Source organism: Cucumis sativus, chromosome 1 (assembly GCF_000004075.3).
Source record: "Cucumis sativus cultivar 9930 chromosome 1, Cucumber_9930_V3, whole genome shotgun sequence".
In the NCBI taxonomy this organism is placed as follows: Eukaryota; Viridiplantae; Streptophyta; class Magnoliopsida; order Cucurbitales; family Cucurbitaceae; genus Cucumis; species Cucumis sativus.
In genome coordinates this window covers 21886599-21910387 of record NC_026655.2, presented here as the reverse complement: position 1 = coordinate 21910387, position 23789 = coordinate 21886599, and the positions used below count along the sequence as shown (strand labels likewise).

The window sequence follows — 23789 nt, the reverse complement described above, 5'->3', positions numbered from 1 at the left end:
AATCAATTTCTATGCAAAGAAGAAGTTAAATCTATCTATTAAGTTTACTCTTCTAACTTACTTTTGAATTCATTCGTGTGTTTGTTATTACTTATGTTGTCTTTATTGATTACGAGGTTAATTAATTCTGATAAGGACAATAAATCTTCACAGTGATATGATATTGTCTACTTTGAGCATAAACTCTCATGACTTTGCTTTTTATTTCGTCTCAAAAGATCATGTATTAATGATGATAATTGTCTTCACTTATATTCCTATGACTAGTTTCTTCCCTAAACAATGTGAGATTTTGTTCACTTCCAACCATGAGAGAACTTGCTCTAAATCTAGAAGACAAATTAGACTCACTAAATTTCTTTGTTTTGAAGAGGAAGGATTTTACCCACTTATATAGTTAGATTTATGTTAAGACTTTGATACCAATTGTTAAGGAAAACAAACCTCCACACATCTTCACCATTATATGTAATTGACTCTCTTAACTTTGCTTTTTATTTCACACAAAAAGGTCTCATGCAAATGGAGATTACTGTTCTCATCTAGATATGGTCACTTCCTTATCTAACCGACATTGAACTTTGTTTGCACTTTTAACAAATACACGGTAGATAATAGAAAAACTATGACATGAGATAAACGAGAAATAGAAATATTAGTATGAAAAGAAACACGAGCTCATCTTTGAGCTAAACTACCACAGGCTAGCTATGACTGAGGTATGCCTTTAATTGATTACCTAGTTCATATGTATTGGTATTACTTCTAAGTCTTACATGACGACTCTGTTCCATGTGTGTAGTGGCAGTGAGTGCACAGAATTATTTGTACCTTAAGTTGAGTATAAATATGTTCATGAATTTAATAAATGATTTTCTATTGTTTTTCTAATAGAAATAGGTGAAAGTTAAGAGATTGAGAAAACTTTCCCTCCAACTTTTATGAAACCAAAATTTAGCTTCAACTTTAGTCACTGATGACTAAAAATTAGAATCTCAGTACGTGTGTACATCAGTAACTTTATTTGAAACGGATGTATTTAGAAACTATAAAGTCTCCGATGTTAATAACAACTAAAGTAAATTGTTACAAATTTTTGAAGTTAAATTTGTATTTATAAACGTTCATCTCATCCCAAGATAAACTGTTGAGGTGAAAACTGAAAACTGTGTGCATAATATGGGAAAGAGATTGAGACTGTAGCTTAATGATCCTTAAATAATCGGAAAAAGCTGCAAATTCTGTCTCTCACGCATCCCTTTCCTCTTTTGCGTCTTCTTCAATAATCACTGTTCTTGTCACGCTTTTTTCTTTTAATTTCCAATTTCCTTTTCTCTTTGAACAACCACAATCGATACTGACACGCCGAAAAAGAGTTTCACTTTGTGTCTGTATTTGTTTGTTAGAGACGAACTTGATATTATCATCTTTGATAAAGAGAGAGAATCAAGAAATCAACAAACAGACAAAAGCCCATAACCCCACGTTTGCCCTCTCTTTCTTTCTCTTGATTCCAAGGTGTTTTACTTTAGACTAATCTCATGGTTAAAAGGGATGAGCTCTTAATTTACTGTGTGTTTATGATAATTTCATATTCTTGATTGTGGTATGGTATTTCTTCTAAATTTTGATTTCGTGTTCTACTTGTACATTCTGAAATCTGTATGGGAATTGCAACTGTACATGGTTAGGACTTAGAAGGAAAGAGGAAGGGGAGAAAAGAAATGGTTATTACTTATAAATACCACGGAGCCCTTCTTCTTAATCTTTTCATCTTGCTGGGACCGCCATGTTTTCCTGTACTGTTTGTTAATACATATCTTTTGGTTTTTCGTCAGTCGAATGCCATTTCTCCATCTGGGTTTCACAGTATGTCGGCGGTTGAAGCTCCCCGTGGTGATTCCGACCCTGCAAATCCGAGCTCCTTGCCATTTCGCGATGCTCGTTCAGCTGCTGGAAGCTGCAGCGACATGTCAGTACTTGATGATTCTGATGACCAGTCGTGGCACTCGGTTTTTGACTCCACAGCCTGGGGATCTCACGGCGAGGGTCAATTTTCCGGTGAGATAGAGGGCGTTCCGGACGCCGAAATGGGTCATTTCATCTCGGAAAGCTCGTCGGAGGTGGATTTGGAGAGCGGGGATTTGGAGGTGAAGGTGCATTTGGGGAAGATCGAAAGGGACTGCAGAATTTGTCATTTGGAGCTGGAAAGCAGTGGAGGAAGAGATAATTCTGATACTCCAATTCAGCTTGGTTGTTGCTGTCGAGGTGATTTGGGTACTGCCCACAAGCAATGTGCTGAGACTTGGTTCAAAATCAAGGGAAACACGTAAGTATTCATTCTAATTAACTCCCATTTTTTCCTATCAGATTTCTTTCATTCCCTCAGAAACCCAATTCTTAATAGAATCCTTTGATTATCATTGGCTTCGTTGAAGTTTTACCTAGACTTGGATTAACTTGGGTTTTGCTAGTAGTTTGATTGGAGATAAATTAAAAATCTAAGCTCCTGAAAGATAAGAAGACGAGTTTTTTGCTTGGGAAAGATTTCTAAACTTTCTCTGCTTCTTCTTTTAGCAGCAATTCTCTTGAGTTTTCTGCCATGAATTACCCTCAAACAGTTTCATCACTTTGTTGTATTGTGTAAATTCACTATGACTACAAACTTAAAGTGGTTGGATGGATCTTCTGCTGTCAGCATTTGGTTTTCTTTATTGTACTAGAAGTAATTAACTCAATTTTGGTGGCTTCCATCTGTTGTAACTTCTAAGTTGTTCAAAGTTAACATTTATCAATATAGTATCATGTAGATAAGATAAAAGAATGATATATGACATATCTGAAGTTTGGATATCTCCTTTTTTTCCTTTGCATTTCAGAATATGATGGTGTCACACATAAGTTCCAATAAATTTCCATGTGTCCAAGTTGAACTTACAAACTTGCCCATAGCTAATCCGTTCCATTTTTCTTTAATTCTTCTATTTGTGATAATGTAAATCATTCAGACACTTAGAAATTAGGCAGACAAATTAGAATTCAGGTTAGAAACCTTGCATCAACTTGATTTTGTGTGTAAACAGCTTCACTATTGAGAATGAATATATTGTCATTAAATGGTGTTTGGTGCACTGAAGTATGAAGTTAATATATTAGAGTTAGAAAATGGGTGTAGAGTTGTAAGATGAAATTTCCTACTAAAAGTGCAAACTTTATCGGTATTTGCTATCAAAATTGATTTGCTGAACAACTTATGAATTGGTGAGCTAGACACCCCAAAAGTTTATGTATTGTCATATTAGAAGGTATTCAACAGATATAAATGAGGTATATGATCGTTTGTATGAGAACGACTATTCTCAAACGTAGGAACACCATTAGACATCTTGAAGGTGCTGGAGATCATTCCAACTCTCTAGACAAGAACTCTCAATCAGCCAAATTTAGATTTCTTTTGGCTAGTTGGTGTATATGACTCTCCCATTTCAAAAAATTCGAACCTCTTGAATTATGTTTAAGTTGAAGATTTGGCAATACATTTTTGTTACTATTAGCTTGACAAGTGATACAATCTTTTCCTTGCAGTATTTGCGAGATATGTGGGGCAACTGCACAAAACGTGGCAAGTCAACAAATAAACGAACCGAGCAATGCAGTTGCGACTGCAGTAGCATCCTCAGCTCTGACAGCACCCCTGACTCTAGTCGAGACTCGAACAATCTTTCACGGTCGACGCATTATGAACTTTCTGCTTGCTTGCATGCTCCTTGCATTTGCAATGTCCTGGCTTTTTCATTTCAAGTTAATGTCATAGACTTAGGAAGAAGGAAGAAAATTAATGAAGAAAGGAAAATGTAGAGGCAATTTGGGTTCTTCAGGCCTTTGTATATATATTTACACTTTCAGTTTGATTAGTTAATTTTGAAGGGGTTGGTTTATTTAGGCATTTCTCAATTGTAGTGTAGTGAATGGCTAATGAATAGGGTTCAGTAAATAGAAATACATTTCTCTAAATCTGTGTTGGTTGACATGAGCAACTACACAAGTACAAAAATTGTCTGGCAGTCATTTTAAAAAAATATAAACAAAATTTTCTAATTTTTTACATCTAAATATTTTATTTGTTAAATTTTGAATGTTTGAATTTGCCAGTACCCCAAAAGGATAGTTTTTTCCACCTTTCTTTGTGTAATAAGGATCATAGACTTTGCAAATTTTAAAAGAAAAAAAAAACCTAAACAACTTTCGTGTATATATATATATTTTCTTGTCTTTTGACTCTGGTTGGAAATTATATAAATCTTCATTCTTTTTCCATTTCTTTTTGTCTTCAAACTATTTTGAAAAGACTGCCAAACAATTTTTGTACACAAATTTATTGCAAAATCTTATTATCTCTAAACAACTTCAAAACACCAACTCCACATTATTGGATTAGTTGACATACTCTCAATCGAACTTAGAAGTTCAAATCTCACTCCACATTAAACTCAAAGAAAAGACTTAATTTTTTTTTTTCTTTTGTGGTTAAAAATATCAGAGATATCTCACAAAGGCATTTAATCTAATTTGATCAGACAGGTTTCTTTACTTTTTACATAAATCTTAATATATTTGCATTCTTCTAATTAAATGTAAAATCAACCAAACCTAATATTTAACATGAAATCCCTGAAGGGAGGGATAAGCCATCAGTTGAGATACCAATAAAAACAAGCAAAACTCAATGGAATTAATCTGTTTCTAACTAACCCATCTCAATAAACTGTAAACTAACAAAAAAAAGGGTAAAATTATAAGGCAAAGAAAAAACAAAGGTCCCATTCTATTTGATATTAATGTCTCCCACAGGTTTTTCTTTTGGTTTGGTGAGATTGAAATCAAGCACAGCCTTGTCAAATGTGTTCCTCACATGCTGACACACCACCATCAAGTTCTGACAAGCATCTTTCAAAACTTCTCTAGCAGGATCACCTGCCATGTTCAATCAAAAACCCCTTTCATCAGTGATCTCTAATGCTATTGTTAATGCTACTAATAATGCATAGTCACTTCAACAAATAGCCTTCTGTTTGCTATATTGCCCCTACCATTTTCCCATGTGCTTTGCTTTTCCCTAGTAATCAATAATAGCTTTGTCTACTTTCAACTGCAGATCACTGGGTTCAACAAATCCAGCCATGGAGAAAGAGTAAAGACCATTCATTTGGGACACTATTTTTTAGGCCTCAGCCTCAAACATCTTGGTACCTTGGGTTTTACTTTACAATTGCAAATGGGTATGCTTATGCATATATGTTTGAGATTAAATTATAGATCTATTACCCCACTTGAATAGGATCTATTCTCTAGGTTGTACAACTGTGTTCTAGTGTAACTTCATAGTTGTGCCCAATAGGTATTATCATTTTAAAAAGTTTTAAACATGGCTTTCAAACTTTGAAGTGTAATTAATCACGTATAGTCGTACTTACTAACATTGTAATGTGGAAAAAAGTGGACAATTGAATAAAATAAACAAGCATATGCAACATAATATCTTTTCAAAGCAACGTATCAAATCCCTTTTATGTGCTACTATTATTTTTTATAGTTATATACTTCATACTATTTTTCTGTCATGTTACATCCAATCAACTAATATTTTTCGAATACATATATCATGTCAACGTGAGTTACCAGTGTCGATGGTGAGAACTATGGACAATAGCTATTCAAAATTTGGACAAATAATTGAATCTTGTTAAAGTTAGAGAACTAAATAGATAGACCCTAATTTCAAGTAGTAAAATTTATTTTTTACCACGACCTTACTTGAACAGAATCAGTTCTATATGTTGTACAGCTGTTTCCATGGGTTCTATTCAATTATAAAAACTAATGGGGTTCTAGAAAAGCTACAAGGATCCAACATGTGTTCTGCAAAAAAAGGCGATTTTGTTGGAAAAAAAAATTCTTAGAAGGATCACTCATTGCATGGATCCAAAAGCTATATATCTCATGAATGCATAAATTAGATGTGTATAAAGAAGAAAAATCAAGATAGAACAAATCCAATCATTAGAAAAAAAATTCTGAAATGTGAACCAATTAGAGAGTCAAACAACCTCAAAATATTACCTGTTGTCTGGACTCTAATATTAACTCGATTATCTGAAGGATGAGGGATGCTATACCCACAGAATGTCACTCTTGGACTGCAAGATGATATTACAAGTTATTTAAAAGTATGTCAGATATGGTTTACTAAAGTATAACAACAATCTAAACCAGTTTTTTTTAACAGGGAAAGAAACCACAACCAAATGATCAATTCCTATTGCTTGAATAAGTGAAAAAGATGTCCATATTTATAACTCTTCCGAATAGACGGTAAAAGAACCCATATTAACACATGCAATGGGTGTACATTATTTATCAATTTATGCCTCATGGATTATCCAAGAACCTAATCAATTCTTCAAGGACCTTGTTGATTATATGTTCACAAGAACCAAGAATCTATTTAATTATTAATGTCATGAATTAATAGATGTCCATGATGAAATGGTTAGAAAAAATGATCGTGGACATTTCAAAGTATTCACTCAAGAATAACTGAATAAGAGCTCCTACTCTTGATTCAAAGTGCATCTGAGAGCATTTGCAAGTGTATGATCTTCATCAGCCATAGAAAATGTTGATTTGGTCTCATCTGTAAAGGATCCATGTTCCATTGCTAACAAAAAAAAAAAATGAAAAACCAGACAAAACCAACATCTTGATTAAAAATGAAGGCAAATAAATTGAGAAGATCAAGGAAAATAAACCAAAATTCTCAAAAATAGCAAATAATTGATAACATAAGGAAAAAAAAAGCCAAAATTCTACAAAACCAATGGAGCCAAGAAGTTGAAATCTCTTTTCCACCAACTCTCAAGAATTGAAATATCATTCTTCGGGCATTAAGAGAAGTGCAGGCATGTAAGATTAGCTAGATTACTTTCATGATTCTTCAATTATTCCCACAAACCTAAAAAATCTATAACACATACATATACGTAGCTTGAAAAAGAAATTTTTGATCAGTTATTTCGCCAAGACTATATTACTATCCTATCCTTACAAGCTTTACTTGTACGGATGTTGTTACTACTAAAAGGCTAGAAAGAGAAGCCACTGAAGTTTAAGGTCTAAGTATGAAGAAGATTAGAAAGCACTATTGAGCAATAAATATATGACTACTCATTCATTCTTTCCTATCAATTACACTTTTGGGGAGAATTGACTGCAACTTTCTAAACAGAATGTAAGAGCTAGAGTAACATGTCTAGTTTCATAGGGCGCCTTAAGAAATCACTTTTACAAGAGGGCTACCTATTGGTTTTTTAATCTAAAAAGTACCAAGGAACGAATTGGCATGATTAAGTCTGTTTCAATCTTACTACTTGGGAGATCTTAAGCTAACTCCAATTTTATCATCACCTCTTTCACGATAACATTCAGATATGGTGAATCAAAACTAATACAACATTAACTTCACTTTTCAGGTTTTGGGCATTCAGCATTGAGCCTCTTTCATGTATTCTAGTTCCCCTTATAGGATAGTACTAATGAGTAAAATTCCAGATCGATTCACTATTCTTTAGTTCCCTAGCGACATGACTAAACGAGTTTTCACGGACATCACCAAAAATTCTAAATTCAACTATCTAAAATAACTGGACCATACCTTAATGTAGCGCAAAACACAAAGAAAATTACATTAAAAAAATAACCTAGAGTTAGATGTCTTGAAATACCCATCCTTTAACATAAATTCCATTAGATTCTTTAGAACTAAAACTGCAAAAATCAGTCAATTCAACAATGTCACCCAGCTATTGCTTACACACACACATGAATAAGCAACAGACATTCGCATAGCTCACTTGTTTATAGGTGTCTCGACCATACATACATACACACACACATACATACATACATATATATATGAGAGAGAGAGAGAACTGATTACCAAGAGAGAGAAGAAGGGCGAGAAGATGAAGTAGCTGCCGTCGGTGGCCGGCCGGCCGGTGAGTTGGGGAGGAGAGACACCGGGAGAGGGAACAAATCACAAAAACGAAAAAGAGGTTGAATGGGGTTTAAGGCTTGGGCCCTTTTGATTTGATAATTCGGTCACGCTGGTCCGTTTGAACCGATACCAAGCTGAGATGGTCTATTTGAACCGAACCGTCCCAAATCCGGTTCCTGAGTTTTGGTGACATTGGAAGTATACCTTCAAACCTAAAATCAAGAAGTAACAATTTTGTAAAATACTCGCCATTATATCGTCATAGAGATTTAGCAGCGGGGTTTTGCCTTCTCCCATCAACTACTGATCAGATTCATCAAACCCATCAAAACCCAGAGCTTCGTTTTTTGAAAATTTGCTTTGGCATTTCATTTTAAAGTGAGTTCTTAGAAATTTTCTTTTCGGTTTGTTCTATATCAATCGTTCCTATTTGGTGTGTAATCCAGTTTTGGGATTGTGATTTTTGTTTGATTCATAGTTTCAATGGCTTCTCCAAACAATATGCCATCGGCTGTCGACAAGGAACAGGTTAGTTTTGATTTACTTATTCGGTTTTTTCCTTTGTTTTTGCAAATTTATAGCCGTGATGTGGGATTCTAGTACTTGGAGTGAGTGTTTTGAGAGTATCCCAGGTCAGTAGTGGAATCTATGTGTTTTATTGTGGTGGGCTTTCTCGAATTGAACAAATGTAATTGTTCGGGCTCGAAGAAGAGAGATGAAGGATGGTTGTAGGAATTTTTTTTTTGACACTCATTAGGCAGCTGGTTTCATGCTTAAGTTTATGATCTTTCATGCTTTGATATATTTTGTTACTGAACTCTGTCCATTTGGAGTGATGAATATGTTCAATTTATTAGCCTTTGATGATTCTTTATTGTGAGGATATAACTTAAATGTAGATTATAAATTCATAATTTTCAACTTAATTTTTTTCGTTTTTTTTTTCTTTTTTGCATTGGAGCAGATATTTGGGATGGCAGAGAAGGAGATGGAATATCGAGTTGAATTGTTCAACAAGTAGGTTTTATATACATTTTCTTTTTATTATTTCACCTAATAAAAATATTTGGAAATGAGATATACATAGAAGTTTTTTCATTGAAAAAATATTCTAGATATCTGAGCTTCATGTTTCTACCTTCTTCATAGGCTTTGAACCTCATGCCTTTGTCTTTTTGTCTTTCAGGCTCACACAATCATGTTTCAACAAATGTGTTGATAAGAGGTAGGACAGTTATCTTACATATCTATCTTTGCATATTGTATGCTTTCTAATCATAGAATTCAATTTCTTATGTCCCATTCATTTTGAGATTTATGCATGGTCTTTTGTTATTTAATTGCTACCATCGTTTTTAGGTACAAGGAATCTGAGCTGAATATGGGTGAAAATAGTTGTATTGACCGCTGCGTCTCCAAGTATTGGCATGTAAGCTGATTTCTATCTTCTATGCTCTGTTGTTTAGTTTATGAGATATGTGATGATCCAATTATACACAAGACTTTATTCCTTGTTGTGATTGAAGGTACAGAGACGAATTCATTTAGCTCTTCTTAATCACACTGTTCTTATTCAAATATCATGCTTAAATAAAATCTTTGTAGTCTATGAAATGAAATTTAAATGAATACATGTGTTTTTGTTATCTACATACGATTTACAAATCAATATTTGTTATGAATATAGTAAAATCAATCATATTTGACATAGAGGCATGACACATTTGATAAATAGAACCGGGTGTCTCATGATAAAACAAAAGCCATTGGTAATTTCCTCTTATTATTACCCTGGATTTTTTTTCAAAGTTCAACAAACATGTAGGTGAGGGATTCAAACCACTAATCTCTAGATTAAGAGTTATGTTTAAACCAGTCGAGCAAATATAGTAAAAAACCACCCATTTGACTTTTAAAGTCGCTGCCACTTCGGACGAGGTCAAAAGTAACTCAATTTGGTATTTTCCCTCTAAGAAAGAATAATAGAAGGATAGTAGGCAATGAAGAAAAGGTTTGCCTATCCAAGAAGTTCATATTCCATCCTTGAGTCCTTCGCTTTAAGACTCCGTTAGGAGGGGGTTTGATCACAGAAAGTGGAATGAATAAGAGATCCCCGGTCTTAGAAACTCCTTTCAGTTCCATAGGACTCCTATAAATAACTTTGCTCCTAAGGAGGTCATCCAAAATATATATGATTCATAGTCCTTCAGACGATAGCAAGTCCTACGGTCTTAAAACTCCTAACAGAGGGGGATAAACATCAAATTATTTGCTCCTCCTTTGGAGTAATAACGAATAGTCCAGAGGACGGGTCCAAGTTAAATAGTAATGATTCGAAGCGCCTCTTTTAACCTAAATTTCTCCCAAAGACTAGAACACTTTCCCCAGCATTCCATTTTTTTTTAAAAAGAAGTTCCAAATTACATTCAATGATGAAACTTTTGGGTCGATCAGTTGGCTTAATAGCAGATATATTTGGAGTATCAACAGGATATTAGTAAAATCCTAATGGCAATTAACTAAGGATGAGTTTGGTTTAAATAGAGAGTTAGGAACTACTTTGCGGATCGACCAGTGTTGGACTTTGGACTTTGAGAGAGAGATAGCTCTCTCGAAACACGATTGAGTATTGTAGTTTTCTTCTGATATTAAAATATAGTTCTATTTTGTGTTTCGTGTTATTGTGATTCAAAGACGTGATTATTGGCTACAGTTTCTCCTGTAACTTGAAAGAGCTTCAACATAATTTTAAACCCATTCCTCCCCAGTTTGAAAGAAATCACTTTTTCAATCAGCTTGTTTACAATCAGACGTCTCGCTGGAACTTGCATCATCTGTTGTTGACTGCTTGAATTCATCCTAAATATATATCTCATTAGTTATTTAATGGTATTGATTTTTAGTTTGTTGTGCTTCAGGTAACCAATTTGATCGGCCAGCTACTCGGATCTGGTAGACCTCCAATGTGAGCTGACTCATGATTTGTATAATTGTCAGTGAGTTGGGAATGAAGAACTTTGGTTTAAGCATTTTTGGTCTGGTTAGTTCTCCATTTCATGAAATAATTTAGTTTTTCTGTTCGAGAAAGCATTGATATGATAATGACACATTCCTTGTCAATCTTATAGTTTCCATTTCACCATTAACTATGAATTTAAATTTCTAGAAAATATTCGATTGGGTCTCTATACCCTTTCTTTTAGTTTCTCAAGATCCTACTGGCTATGCTTTGCCACTTGAATATCTTTCTTGCCAATTCTTTGATTTTAATGTCTGAAGAGGAAAGTTAAATAAAGAATTGTAGGACTTTTGTCTCAAATTTATTTTGCGGATGTGATAATGATAATCAATCGTCTTTTTAAGATGCAATATGGCTTCTTTTATTCATATTAATCGAAAGTAATTTGTACAAATTTCACAAAGACAGTTTGCATGGATTCATTAGTTAAAATTTCACATGATAACTCGGTGTTTAGCCGGAAATCTCAACGGATTTCACATCTGTTTTCTTCCCATCCGCCTTCGGAACCATCACAGTAAGAACTCCGTTCTCCATCGATGCCCTAATTTTCTCCGGTTTCACATCCTCCGGCATTCTAAATCTCCTCTGAAACTTTCCACTGCTTCGTTCTATCCGATGCCATTTCTCGTTCTTATCCTCTTTCTCTACGTTCCTTTCGCCGCTAATCTGAATCACTCTTCCGTCTTCAATCTCCACTTTCACCTCCTCTTTCTTCAGTCCAGGCAGATCGGCTTTCAGAACATGAGCCTCCGGCGTCTCCTTCCAATCTACATGAGCGTTCACTATAGCTGAAGTTTCTTGAGCGATTTCGGGAAAGTGAGATGAAATTGAAGAAGGGAAGTGAAAATCAAATGGATCTGAGAGGTCGAACGTGGCAAATGGATCGAAGACACTGCCCCGTCGGCCATTGAAAAAGCTTGGAATCATAGACATCTTCGTAGATTTAGTTTGAAGAACTTAATCCGCGACTTGAAATCGAAACTTGGAAGCGCTTTGATTGAATTCAACAAAGATCTTGATAGAATTAGTGGTTTGGAATTTCTGATTGGTAAAGAAAGCGAAAGAGGCGAGAGTTTATAGCAACTGGCTGAAGATTCTGGTTTCTTCTGGAAGGTATCTCTATTAAATATCATCGCTTTTGTCATCATATGAATATGAACCTTCTAGGCTTTCACTCAGTCATTTCTTATGGAATTAAAGCCCTTCAAAAATAACAAAAAAAGAAAAAAGATTATAAAAAAGAAAAGAGTTTATTACGATAGTAAGATCCATATTATTTTTTTTATTTTTATAATTATTTGTTCTTATTTATATTGTAATATCTTTTCGAGATAACAATTAGATTTAACTTTGGAAGCCTAATAATATCATATTAGTGATAGGAGTATGTTTATAACCTTCTACAAGTGCTTAGTTATTGTTATCAAATGTGCTATCTGATGCAATTATCGTTTGTTAAGGAGTTGTTTGTTGTAGTGTGATATATTTTTTTTCAATTCTGGTATGTGTGATGACTATTGTTTATAAAAAAGATTAATGATTTCGGGTCTATTTGGATTGACTTAAAAAAATGTTTTTCAAAAAACTCATTTTATTTAAACTCTTTTGATAAAAACATTTTAAAATGTATTTTGAAGTGTTATCAAACACATTTGTTGTCAAAATAACTTAGTTCAAATTAGATACTTGAATTTGTATTTCAAACACATCATTCGTCTCATAATTTAATAGATGTGACACTATTTTTTAAAAAGTAAATTAGCCAAAGAAAGTACCATACAACTTCACAAGATTCAAATAAGAAAAACTAAGTAGAATAAGGAAAGTAAAGTTAGAACGTCCTCATACAAGGCCTTAGTTGCTACATTGTGAGCTAAGTCATTGTAGAATAGTCGAACATGGGAAAAAGAAAGATCACCAAAGACTTGTCCTAGATCTTTAGCTTTTCAATGAAAACAGAAACTTTGTTTGTTTATCTGCTTAACAACATTCAGTCTGACAAGCCACATTTAGACGGTCAGATTTGACTTGAATGGTAATGCCTCATCAAATCCATTGCGTACTTAAAATTGGATCTCTCAAAATGCAATACATGCTAATTAAGCGAACTTACCCTAAATGATCACGAGTTATCCATATGGAAGACCACACATACATGATAGATATCCAAACAACAAATTCAGCTTTAGTGTGTGCATTGGTAGAGTGAGCCAACCAAATGGTTCAACCAGAAAACAAGAAATTGAGACCACAACAACTTCTCCTTTCCACACTCGCATCCACTTTGGTATTAATAATTAAGTTCCAAAAACGAATTAAAATAACTTGATTGTTAAAAATAAAGTTATTTGATATTTTTTCAAAATAAATAAATAAAAGGTTCATTTTCATAAATATAATAAAACAATTTTAAAAAAATCATAAAATTAACGGTTTTTCTAAAATATTTTAGATTTCTACTTCCTTTTTATCTTATTTCTTTAAGCCATTTTTATTTGGTTAAAATTATGTATCAAATAGACAAATGGATAAATATAAAAGATCATGAAAAATTGGGTGACAATCTGTTACAAATTAATCACAAATGTTTTTATATTTTCGATTATGGTTTTTATCATTAGTTTGTGGGCTTTTATTTGGTTTTCAAAAATTTTCTAAATAACTTTTATATTTTTGAAAAAATTCCTAAATAAAATTACCACCGAACGTTCGAGAACTAACGAGAGACGACACGAAGGTGAATAAATTTACAAATAGCGGAAAGAATTTTTCTAGACAATTCTCCAATCTTCGGCCAATCGCTATAAATTATCACCTTGTTCGATTTCCCCACCAATCGAAATTTCCGTAGCAACAATACACTTCTGATAATCAACAACATCAATCAAAGCGCTATCTAATTTCCCTTCCAAGTCCAATTTCAAGTTCTTCAAGCCAAAACCTAAGAAAATGTCGATGATTCCAAGCTTTTTCGGTGGCCGACGGAGCAGCGTCTTCGATCCATTTGCCACATTCGACCTCTCAGATCCATTCGATTTTCACTTTCCTTCTTCAATTTCATCTCACTTTCCGGAAATCGCTCGAGAAACTTCAGCTATAGTGAACGCTCGTGTAGATTGGATGGAGACGCCGGAGGCTCATGTTCTGAAAGCCGATCTGCCTGGACTGAAGAAAGAGGAAGTGAAAGTGGAGGTCGAAGACGGTAAAGTGATTCAGATTAGCGGCGAACGGAACGTAGAGAAAGAGGATAAGAGCGAGAAATGGCATCGAATGGAGCGAAGCAGTGGAAAGTTCAAGAGGAGATTTAGGATGCCGGAGGATGTGAAAATGGAGGAAATTAAGGCATCAATGGAGAACGGAGTTCTAACTGTGACGGTGCCTAAGGCGGAAGAAAAGAAGGCGGATGTGAAGTCTGTTAAGATTTCCGGCTAATCAAATTGAGAATGCTTGAATGGATCTTGTGTTCATGCTTTTATTTTGAAGATGTAAATGAATTGCGTTGTGATTTTGGAATCATAAACACAGGTTTTCTTTTGCTAGTGAGATTGCTTAATTGTGTAAACGCCAAATTGTGGTTCGTTCTTTTGAAATCTCCATTCTGATGTAGAAATTTGCAGTTATTATCAATTCTAGTTTGAGTTTCTTATTTCAAACTCTTACAAAGAACTTTTTCAGTTTGGACATTTCTTTTCTATTCCTAGTTGATTTATGAACTTTTATTTTAAATCGCTACGCATTTTCTAAATGTTAGCGTACATGTAATGATCTTTTAAGGAAATCCTAAACATAGCAACATTCATTGGTGGTAGATATCATATCTATCACGCTAGACTCAAGATCATATATATAAACATATGTCTATATTTTGAATTTAATTGAAAATTTTGCATAGGTGATCTGACCTAAAATAAAGCTCTATTTTTCTAGAACTAATGAATAATGTCTGTTTTCTTTAGCATCTCTACTCTCTTTTTATCTTTTCTTCTGTTATTTTTCTTTAAAAATCGAACGAACACATGTAATCTTGAATAAATTGTAGAGTGTTAGAAAGTATCAAATATGGAATTTTAAGTGTTGAATATCGAGTCTCTAATATCTAGTATAGAGAATTGAACATCATATAACTAATATCTAGTACAAATAAATAGAATATCAAATATTGATAGAAATAGAATAGCGAATCGATAATATCTAGTACACAGAATCGAAACTTCAAATAATTTAAGAAAAAAGAAAGATGAACCAGTAAATTATTAGTAAATTTACAAGTAAGAGATCGGATCAATTTTAGTAATTTACTAGTAAGAGACCAAATTTTTTAAAAGAAAAAATTAACTATTTTTTACACAATTTTTCTCTCTATAAAAAGCTAATTAATTAAGGAGATCTATTACTATGTTAATTCATACTTTTAGTTTATTATTCATGCCTTCTCTTAATTACTTTTTATTTATAATAATTATTCTTTCATTATTTTCATTTATAACAATTATCAACTTAGTTACCTTAATTATTTTTATCTATAATAACTATTAATTTTATTTGACGCACGAAGCTTAAATGTAATTATAATTAAGAAAAATCGAAAATTGTCCACTCAAAAATAAAAAAAAATCATATGCAGTGAATTCTATCTTCTAATAATCTTTCTAATGGAGTATAAATAATTTTATTTCTTCAATTTATGAAGAATCCTATAATTAATTTAACTCTGTCATGTTAATTAATAGATGAGAGTAAGTATTTAATTGATAATAGACATCCAATTGGTATGACCTTAATTTCTCGACTCAATTCCTATATCATAGTAGAATATTACAAATTGAATGTAAAATATTAATATATAATTAACGGTAAAAAGTTTTATTCATTATAATTATTTTTAGTTTTTAAATTATTAAGTAATATTATTTTATTATATTAGTAAATATTTCATATCATCTTAATATATTTAAAAATATTTGTGAATTTTGAAAAGTGGTGTACTTTATTAAAAATTTAGAAATTTAATAATGTATATTAAAATAATTTTTGGAAAACCTTTAAATATAACAAAATAAACTAAAATATTTACAAAAATATATTAAAATTTTATATCTTATTTAAACATTAATGCTATATCTCAACTTTTACTATATATTTATATATATTTTCTAAAATATTGCACATTAAAATCTTTAAAAGAAATAGTATCAAACTTTAATAAAATTTATTAATCATTACATAATTTAATAAAATTTCCTAATTATTACAAAATTCAAAAGAATTATGAAACTATCCAAACACATAACTCTTTCATTTTCCACCTCAGCAAGTGCATTATGCACATACTAGAAGGTATTGGAAGGTCCTGGAAGCTTGGACTCTGTTCCAACCTCCACCAACTACACCTTCCTTTTAACCCCATCTCCAATCTTCTTCACTTCAATTTCACTCTCAATTTCGCCGGTAGAGCTTTCTGATCTTCACCAACAATGTCCATAATTCCAATCACCGGTCAAGACGGCCGTATTTCCAACCCTTTCCCTTCAAACAGCCTCAATCGTTTCCCAAATTTCCCCTTCCCTCTAGATCTATGGCACGATTTCCCTCTCCCTTCCTCATTCTCCGGTCCCTTCTCTTGGGGAGCCACCGTCAACACTCACCTCGATTGGACTGAGACCCCTAACGCTCATGTCCTCAGAGCTTCCCTTCCCGGGTTCGGCAGTGAAGACGTGCTCGTCGAGCTTCAGGATGATCGGATGCTTCAGATCAGCACTGAAAGCGGTGGTTTCCTTAGTAGATTCAAGATTCCGGAGAGTGGGAAAATTGAGGAGTTGAGTGCGTTTATGGATTTTGGGGTTCTTACTGTGTTTGTTCCTAAAGAAGAAGATGATCGGAGTGGACGCGATGTGCGGGTGGTGGAGATCACTGGGGAGTAAAGTTCGCCATTGTAGACAAGTAAGACTCTGAATTTGAATGTTGTGTTTAGGATGAGAATCTGCTTGTGATTTTATGTGTACTGTACTTTGAAGTTGGATTGCTCACCATGTGTTTGATAAAATGTTTCTGTGGCTGTGGTAGTGTAAATGTGTGGGTTTTCTGTTTATCTTAGAATGTAGATGTATATCAATATAAAATTTGTGACGGTTTTCTACTTAGATTCCAATTTTCACAAAAAGAAAATAAATATTGTTAGTTTAAAGGTTAAATTTGTATTTATTTTTTGGAATAGGATGCTCCCAAGGACCTAAATTATTTACCTATTTGCTATCTTTACATTTACATTATTTATGATCCTGGCCTTAGTTGTAGAGACTTCTCTCTCAAATAAAATTGTTGTTAGTGGAGTAAGTTTGAGTTAATCACGTAAAATTTCATACGTTTTTTATTATTTGGAGTAGTGTATCTGGTCTTTGGACTATCACTTTACTAATGATTCCTAGATATCAAAAAGCATACATTGGTCATGTTGATAAAAAAAAAATCTGATGCACCGACTCTAAATTTGTATTTTTTTTGGAGAGTAAACTGTTGAGTCAAATCCACCTTGATTGTTCACAGCTTGAAATGATGTAAATGAGCCTTAATCCATTGGTAGGTGGCATGACAAGTAAAGTTGTCCACGTATGTATGTAAGTAGTGGCAGATCTAAAAATTTTATTGATAGAGGCATTGATAGAGGCTTCGAGTTAGTCCCCTGAATCTATACTAAGTAATGTAGTTGGTGTTGTTTGGCCATGGGCAAGTATATATGTGAGCAGTTAGGTTTTATAGATTAGTAAAAAATAAAACTTAGGTCTATTACCACGAAATTCATACTGTATTAATTAATTTTATATATATATGTAATTGATATTATATTTATATATATAATATAAAGAATATAAAGTTGAGCTCGAGTCTAGGCTTATACTAAATTCGCGTATGTGAGCAGTAAGCACTAAAAGTAATTATATTTGAAGGGAGGGTTAATTAATTGCACATTGGAGGTCTATCCAAGAGTTGAGCCTATTGAAGGCACTGTGGTTAACAGTTAAAATAAAAAAATCAGTAGTAGTGGAGGGAATGTATTGTTCAAGCTACTCAAATACAAATTTTAAACACTAAGAAGGAGAAGGAGTTTGGCGTGCAGGTTCAGGTTCAAAATCAAATGTTTGGAAATGATGTCTGATTAATGCCTGCATTTGAGGGCAGGAATTGAGTGCATGAATGGGTAATATGTTTTTTTTTGTCAATGGTACCATCTAAATTTATCATGTATAAAATATATAATTGATTCTTTTAAAAAAAATATTTTATTCATATAACTCAATTTTTTGACTTATTGATTTTCACGATGTAAAAACAAAAAAAAATTTAATATTTATTAACAATAATTTTGATTACAGATATTAACCTGAATGGTTTAATTAAGATTATTACAGTTATTAACGTGAATGATTTAATTAAGATTATTAGAGTTATTAACGTGAATGGTTTAGTTAAGATTATTATAGTTATTAACCTGAATGATTTAATTAAGATTATTATAGTAATTAACATAAATGGTTTAATTAAGATTATTATAGTAATTAACATAAATGGTTTAATTAAGATTACTATGATTGTTAACTTGAATGATTTAATTAAGATTATTATAGTTATTAAACGTGAACGGTTTAATTAAGATTAGTATAGTTATAAACATAAATGGTTTAATTAAGATTATTATAGTTATTAATCTGAATGATTTAATTAAGATTATTATAGTTATTAACGTGAATGGTTTACTTGAGATTAATACAAAACTATTTACAAAATATAACAATTTAAATTATAAACTATTTACAAAATATAACAACTTAAATTAATCGAATGGAGTTTACAAAAGTTTTAGTTAAGTAAAACATTAAAAAAATGTTTAAAATCTAGGTTTTCAAATAATCCTAACAAGTAAAAAATGAAAATCAAATAGGGTTATATTTAGTGATAGTTATGGTTGTCTTTCTATGATACATGTGCAATGTAAAAGTTAAACTGCATTATTTTTTTATAGAATATTTTTCTCTTAAGTCAATCCAAATAATTTCTATTTTTTTTTTTGTTAGAGTGACTAAAGGACAAAAATGAAAATGAGTAGTATCTAGCATTATTCGGACCTTCAAAAACACCTTGTCTTCTAGGTGCAAAAATTGATTTTTCTCCATTTAAATTACAAATTATTCCAACTGATATGCTCTTCAAGTTAGAGAAAGAAATGGGTCAACAAGAATAACAATTTTAAAATTATCAATTTGAAAAATAGCAAAATTGATTGTTTTTTTTCAAAAATGACAAATAAAATAAAATAAGAATTTGGAAACACCAATAATATTCTTATATACATGAATTACATCCTATTTTCTCAAGTAAAATTTAAAAGAATTACACTTTCACAACCTTTTCTTCTTCCAATTTCAACAATCCTTTCTTCTTTAATTTTAGAAAACCATTGATTTCGTATTCTTCTTCCTTCTTCTTCGGTCTAACTTCTTTTCCTGTTTACCTCTTTTTTTCTTTTTCTTTTATCCATCTTTCTATCTATAGAGAAAAAATAGCACGAGGGATCTAAGGAGGAGATAACCTATAAACTCTTGGATCATTATTAACATGATAGCCAAGATGAGCATTGGACGACAAAGACAATCCATTTCGCAAACTACTCCAATAGAGCCAATTTAAAATAAGAATAACCAATATTTTAGGGTTTAGTTCTTATGCTCTAATTCTTTTTGTCACTTTCTGCCACATCATTGGCATCACATGACAACTCCTTCTTCCTTTTCACGCTATTCACTCCTATTCTAGATCAACTTCTCAAACCATCGTAGATTGTCATTTGTCGATGTTTTTCTTCTCCTCTGCATCCAGACAACTGTCGACTTTTGCCTTTTCTTTTTCCATCGCGATCGGACAACTTACGACTTCTTCATTCTCGATTGCAACCAACCAGTTTTTGTTTCCTTAAGCAACAACTTTTTCTTCACTCGAGTCTTCGTTTTGTATCTCACCGTTAATTCTTGCCGACCTTTTATGATTGTTTCCGTTTGATTGTTAAGATTCGTCTTATTCATCTGCATATAAGTTCTTCCCTCACCTTCTTTGACCAAGACCAATCTAATGCAGTTTCATTGAACCTTATTGCTACATCAATCGCTTTTCCAAAATCATTCCGTTTATACTTTTGGAAATTCCTTTCGGCCCCCAAAGAAATGAATCGAAGTCCTTGCCGCTAGACATTGGTAACTCTAGCTTCTTGAATTTGTCTGGATCACTCATATCTTCTTCATTCGTTCTTCATTTTTGGTTTCTTTCAACGATATATTTCTTCCTTTGATTGTACTATCATCAGTATTTTGACTTGTCGATGTTGTGCTTCATACACTAATTGCAGTTTTTTCTTTCGCCAAGTGTGTTGCTCGTTTTTTATTCCTTAAGTATAGATGTTTTACCTTATTCTCACTCATCTTTATTCGACTGAATGTATCTTCTGTTTCGCTCGTTGTAGATCATCTCTCACGAATCACGTCTTCAATATATTTCACTAGCGAATCTTCTTTTATTTATCTCTATTTCGCTTCTTTCCATCTCCATCATTTCAATCCACTTTAACATATGTTAGTTGTTCTCCTCGATTTGAATCTCCAACTGCTCAATATTCTTTTTTATGGATTTCAGAGTTTTTGTGATTGCCATTTTCCAAGAAATTAGTGCTCGGATACTAATTTGATTTAACACCTATATAGTGTATGTTTATTGATATCTTCAGCTGAAATTACAATATAAAAGAACAACAAGTAAAAGGAAACTCAAGAACACTTAAAGGAACCTAACTCTCTACTCTTCCTTTCTTTCAAGGAATGTTCCAGCCCATTATCTTCACTAAAATCTTCCTGCCTTTCTTTCCTCTCCAACTTTCTATTTATTACCATCTAATTGTCAACAAATCTAATTACCTTTATACCCCTGTCCTATATCAATCTAGGTATCTAACCGATACAAACAGTTTAATAACTAAACTTGTAATTTTACCTGGTCTTTGAAAGGTGGTTGACAATTTTATGTGGAAAGATAGTTTGAAATCCAATTTGATAGTGGTAGATAGATTTTCAATTCCACATGTAACATGTATGAGAAGGTTAATACAAAGTCTGCTTTGTTAAATAAGTGATGATATCGTAACAAAATAAAAGATATAATAATAAGAAACTTCAATATTCTAAGCTCAACAACAATTAACATGCATTTTTTGGACGATCAAGACGATTTGAGTAGGCTAACAAGCTCTGCCAAGTAAGTGTGTGAGTAGCATTGATCTTTTACCTTAAGAACATAGGCTTCAATTTTCTCCTTGAAATCCTTGGTTCTTTCTCTCATCTCTTTGCTTTCTTCTCCCACCATTAGTCTTCTAATTCCTTTCTCGATTTCTTCTCTCTCCAATCCATTTTCCAACTGAATCCCCACCCTCCAAACATAGCTCAAATACCTTGCATTCACTTTTTGATCCCCAAAACATGGACTACACAACATAGGAACTCCCTCACTCAAACTCTCCATACTAGAATTCCATCCACAATGGCTCCAAAATCCCCCCACAGCCCTATGTGCCAACACTTGTTTCTGAGGAGCCCATTTCACAATATATCCTCTACCTCCAATCGCCTCTAGAAAATCCTTAGGCAATGCCTCGATCCACTCCGAGCCATGAATCGCTCCTGGTTGAACCACCCACAAGAATGGTTGCTGGCTGTTGGCTAGCCCCCATGCCATTTCTCCAAACGCCTTCTCATTATATGAAGCTATGCTCCCAATGGCTACGTAGATAACAACATTGTCCGCTTGCTCGTCGAGCCATGATAAACAGTCGAAATCCTCTTTGAGTACACTCGTTTGTGCAGAGACGATTCGATGTAAAGGCCCGATGGGAAAGATTGGGACTGTGGATTTGTTTTCGATTTTAGCCATGATTGAATCTTCGAGCCATTCCATTGTGTTCCAGATGATGGCCTTGGCTGTGGTGGGTGTTTCCATATTGTACGTCTTTTTCATCAATTTTGAGTATCCGGTGAAGTCTGTTGTTAGTGAGATTGGGAGATCTTTGAATCTCAGAGGATGCAGCTTTGGTATTGGATCCTGTAACATAGATTCTGTTATTGGGAATCAACACTTGCTTTCATTTTCTAATAGGAAATTTAAAGTAAATTACCATCCCTTCATCATTGAGGCTAACAAGAGCCATTCGAGCCAAAGAAGTCACAGCAGCGGTAGTTCGCAAAATGAAGCTCCTCAGCTTCAAATCACTCGCAATTTCTTCACAGAAGAACATGATCTCATCATGAATAACACCGGCGATGACCTCACTGGAATCCTCCGGCTCGACCGCCATCAGTTTGCGCATTTCAGCTTTGAAACTATCTCTGCAGTTAACGTTGAGTTCCAATAGAACTGCGATCAAATCCGTGGGAATCGCTTCCTTCTCAGGGATTCCATCGTCCAAATAAACGAATTGAAAATGCGGGAAGTTAGAAGGATTGGGAGAGTTGAAGCGAGTGTGAGCGATTGTGATGGAGAAACCGGCGACGGAGTGGAGGAAACTAGCGAGTTGAAGCATTGGAGTTATATGGCCTTGGTACGGACATGGGACCAAGACTATACGCCGTGGTTTTGGGATCTCCGTTTGTTTAGCGGTCTCCATTGAAGTAGTTTGAGGTTAACTGTGGGATTGAAATGAAATAGAGACGAAGATGATCATATTGTGGGGAATAGAATACTGATACACGTGAATACACACATTAATAAAATATAGCTAAATGAATTTTAAATTATATTGATACACGTGAATACACACTTAGACACACATTACCCTTTTAATATCAAATTTTGCTATATTGTGTAATTTTTCTCTTTTTCCTTTTTACTCGAAGGCAGATTTTAGATTTTAAAATCTAAAAATGAAGAGAGTTATATTAAATAAAGGATAAAAGCATAAAGTAAAAATACAATATTTTGTTATAAGATTATTTGATGCAATGCATTCGAAATTATAGGTTAAACAGTCAAATTGATTCACTAACTAGTAAATTTGTTACACTAGAATTTAATTATAAATTATAATGAGTAAATTATAACTTTTTATCATAATTTAATCTAAATTCTATAATATTAAGAAAACAATAGTAATATGTAATATTTTTAAAAGTAACACAAATAAATTAAAATATTTACAACTTATACTGTCACCATCTAGAATCTAAAAATTCGGTTATATTAGTAAATATTTTATCATATTTATTATTTTTGACAATTTTTCTTTTGGTAACATACAACATGTTCATAAATTAATATATTTAGGAAAATTGCAATTGATGAACATTTTAGGAATAATAATTAAGAATATAGCAAAACTATCTCGGACAGACTTGTACTGTTGATAGACTTCGTATGGTCTATCAGTGATAGACCAATATTTGCAATATGATCTATTAGTGATAGACTTATATCATTGATAGAATTTGACAAATTTTGCTATTGTAAATTTTTTAAAGTGTTGTTGTATGCTAAATTTGCAACTCTCCCAATATGTATACACACAGGTGAAGTAATATTTAGGAGACAATCCCAACTAATTTTATGGTTTATAAACATGCTTAGCTTTTTTTTTACATTTAAAATTTTTATTTTTCTTATTAAATCATTTGTTTAAAATTTATATGG

The 23789-nt window shown here is 32.9% G+C and overlaps 7 protein-coding genes across 8 annotated transcripts; 4 read left to right on the top strand and 3 right to left on the bottom strand.

Annotated features, from left to right (window-relative positions):
* Nucleotides 1-1217: 1217 nt before the first annotated feature.
* LOC101212160 (hypothetical protein) lies at nt 1218-4000 on the top strand. 2 transcript variants are annotated; one of them, XM_011660109.2, is made up of 3 exons: nt 1218-1518; nt 1839-2329; nt 3586-4000. In XM_011660109.2, the coding sequence occupies exons 2-3, from the start codon at nt 1872-1874 to the stop codon at nt 3812-3814; spliced, it is 687 nt and encodes a 228-aa protein (XP_011658411.1). In that variant the 5' UTR covers nt 1218-1518; nt 1839-1871; the 3' UTR covers nt 3815-4000. The 2 variants fall into 2 exon arrangements, with proteins under 2 accessions (XP_011658411.1, XP_004145266.2); XM_004145218.3 differs by lacking the exon at nt 1218-1518 and having other exon boundaries at nt 1630-2329.
* A 599-nt stretch (nt 4001-4599) lies between these two features.
* Nucleotides 4600-8137, bottom strand: LOC101212403 (DNA-directed RNA polymerases I and III subunit RPAC2). The gene is made up of 4 exons (XM_004145219.3): nt 7997-8137; nt 6616-6718; nt 6121-6197; nt 4600-4974 (listed from the first exon to the last, which is right to left on the bottom strand). Exons 2-4 carry the CDS (start codon nt 6714-6716, stop codon nt 4826-4828), a joined length of 327 nt encoding a protein of 108 aa, XP_004145267.1. The 5' UTR covers nt 6717-6718; nt 7997-8137; the 3' UTR covers nt 4600-4825.
* Nucleotides 8138-8266: 129 nt separating this feature from the next.
* LOC101212887 (mitochondrial import inner membrane translocase subunit TIM10) lies at nt 8267-11296 on the top strand. Its single transcript, XM_004145221.3, has 6 exons — nt 8267-8431; nt 8532-8581; nt 9018-9070; nt 9240-9278; nt 9413-9482; nt 10972-11296. The coding sequence occupies exons 2-6, from the start codon at nt 8537-8539 to the stop codon at nt 11020-11022; spliced, it is 258 nt and encodes an 85-aa protein (XP_004145269.1). The 5' UTR covers nt 8267-8431; nt 8532-8536; the 3' UTR covers nt 11023-11296.
* A 112-nt stretch (nt 11297-11408) lies between these two features.
* LOC101212648 (17.3 kDa class I heat shock protein) lies at nt 11409-12142 on the bottom strand. Its single transcript, XM_004145220.3, has one exon. The coding sequence runs from the start codon at nt 12006-12008 to the stop codon at nt 11526-11528; it is 483 nt and encodes a 160-aa protein (XP_004145268.1). The 5' UTR covers nt 12009-12142; the 3' UTR covers nt 11409-11525.
* Nucleotides 12143-13846: 1704 nt separating this feature from the next.
* Nucleotides 13847-14734, top strand: LOC101204421 (18.5 kDa class I heat shock protein). The gene has a single exon (XM_004153682.3). The coding sequence runs from the start codon at nt 14025-14027 to the stop codon at nt 14505-14507; it is 483 nt and encodes a 160-aa protein (XP_004153730.1). The 5' UTR covers nt 13847-14024; the 3' UTR covers nt 14508-14734.
* Nucleotides 14735-16398: 1664 nt separating this feature from the next.
* On the top strand, nt 16399-17266 carry LOC101204666 (17.5 kDa class I heat shock protein). Its single transcript, XM_004153683.2, has one exon. The coding sequence runs from the start codon at nt 16550-16552 to the stop codon at nt 16994-16996; it is 447 nt and encodes a 148-aa protein (XP_004153731.1). The 5' UTR covers nt 16399-16549; the 3' UTR covers nt 16997-17266.
* A 3884-nt stretch (nt 17267-21150) lies between these two features.
* LOC101209577 (UDP-glucose iridoid glucosyltransferase) lies at nt 21151-22884 on the bottom strand. Its single transcript, XM_004145276.3, has 2 exons — nt 22282-22884; nt 21151-22208 (listed from the first exon to the last, which is right to left on the bottom strand). The coding sequence occupies exons 1-2, from the start codon at nt 22768-22770 to the stop codon at nt 21333-21335; spliced, it is 1365 nt and encodes a 454-aa protein (XP_004145324.1). The 5' UTR covers nt 22771-22884; the 3' UTR covers nt 21151-21332.
* Between the last annotated feature and the right edge of the window lie 905 nt (nt 22885-23789).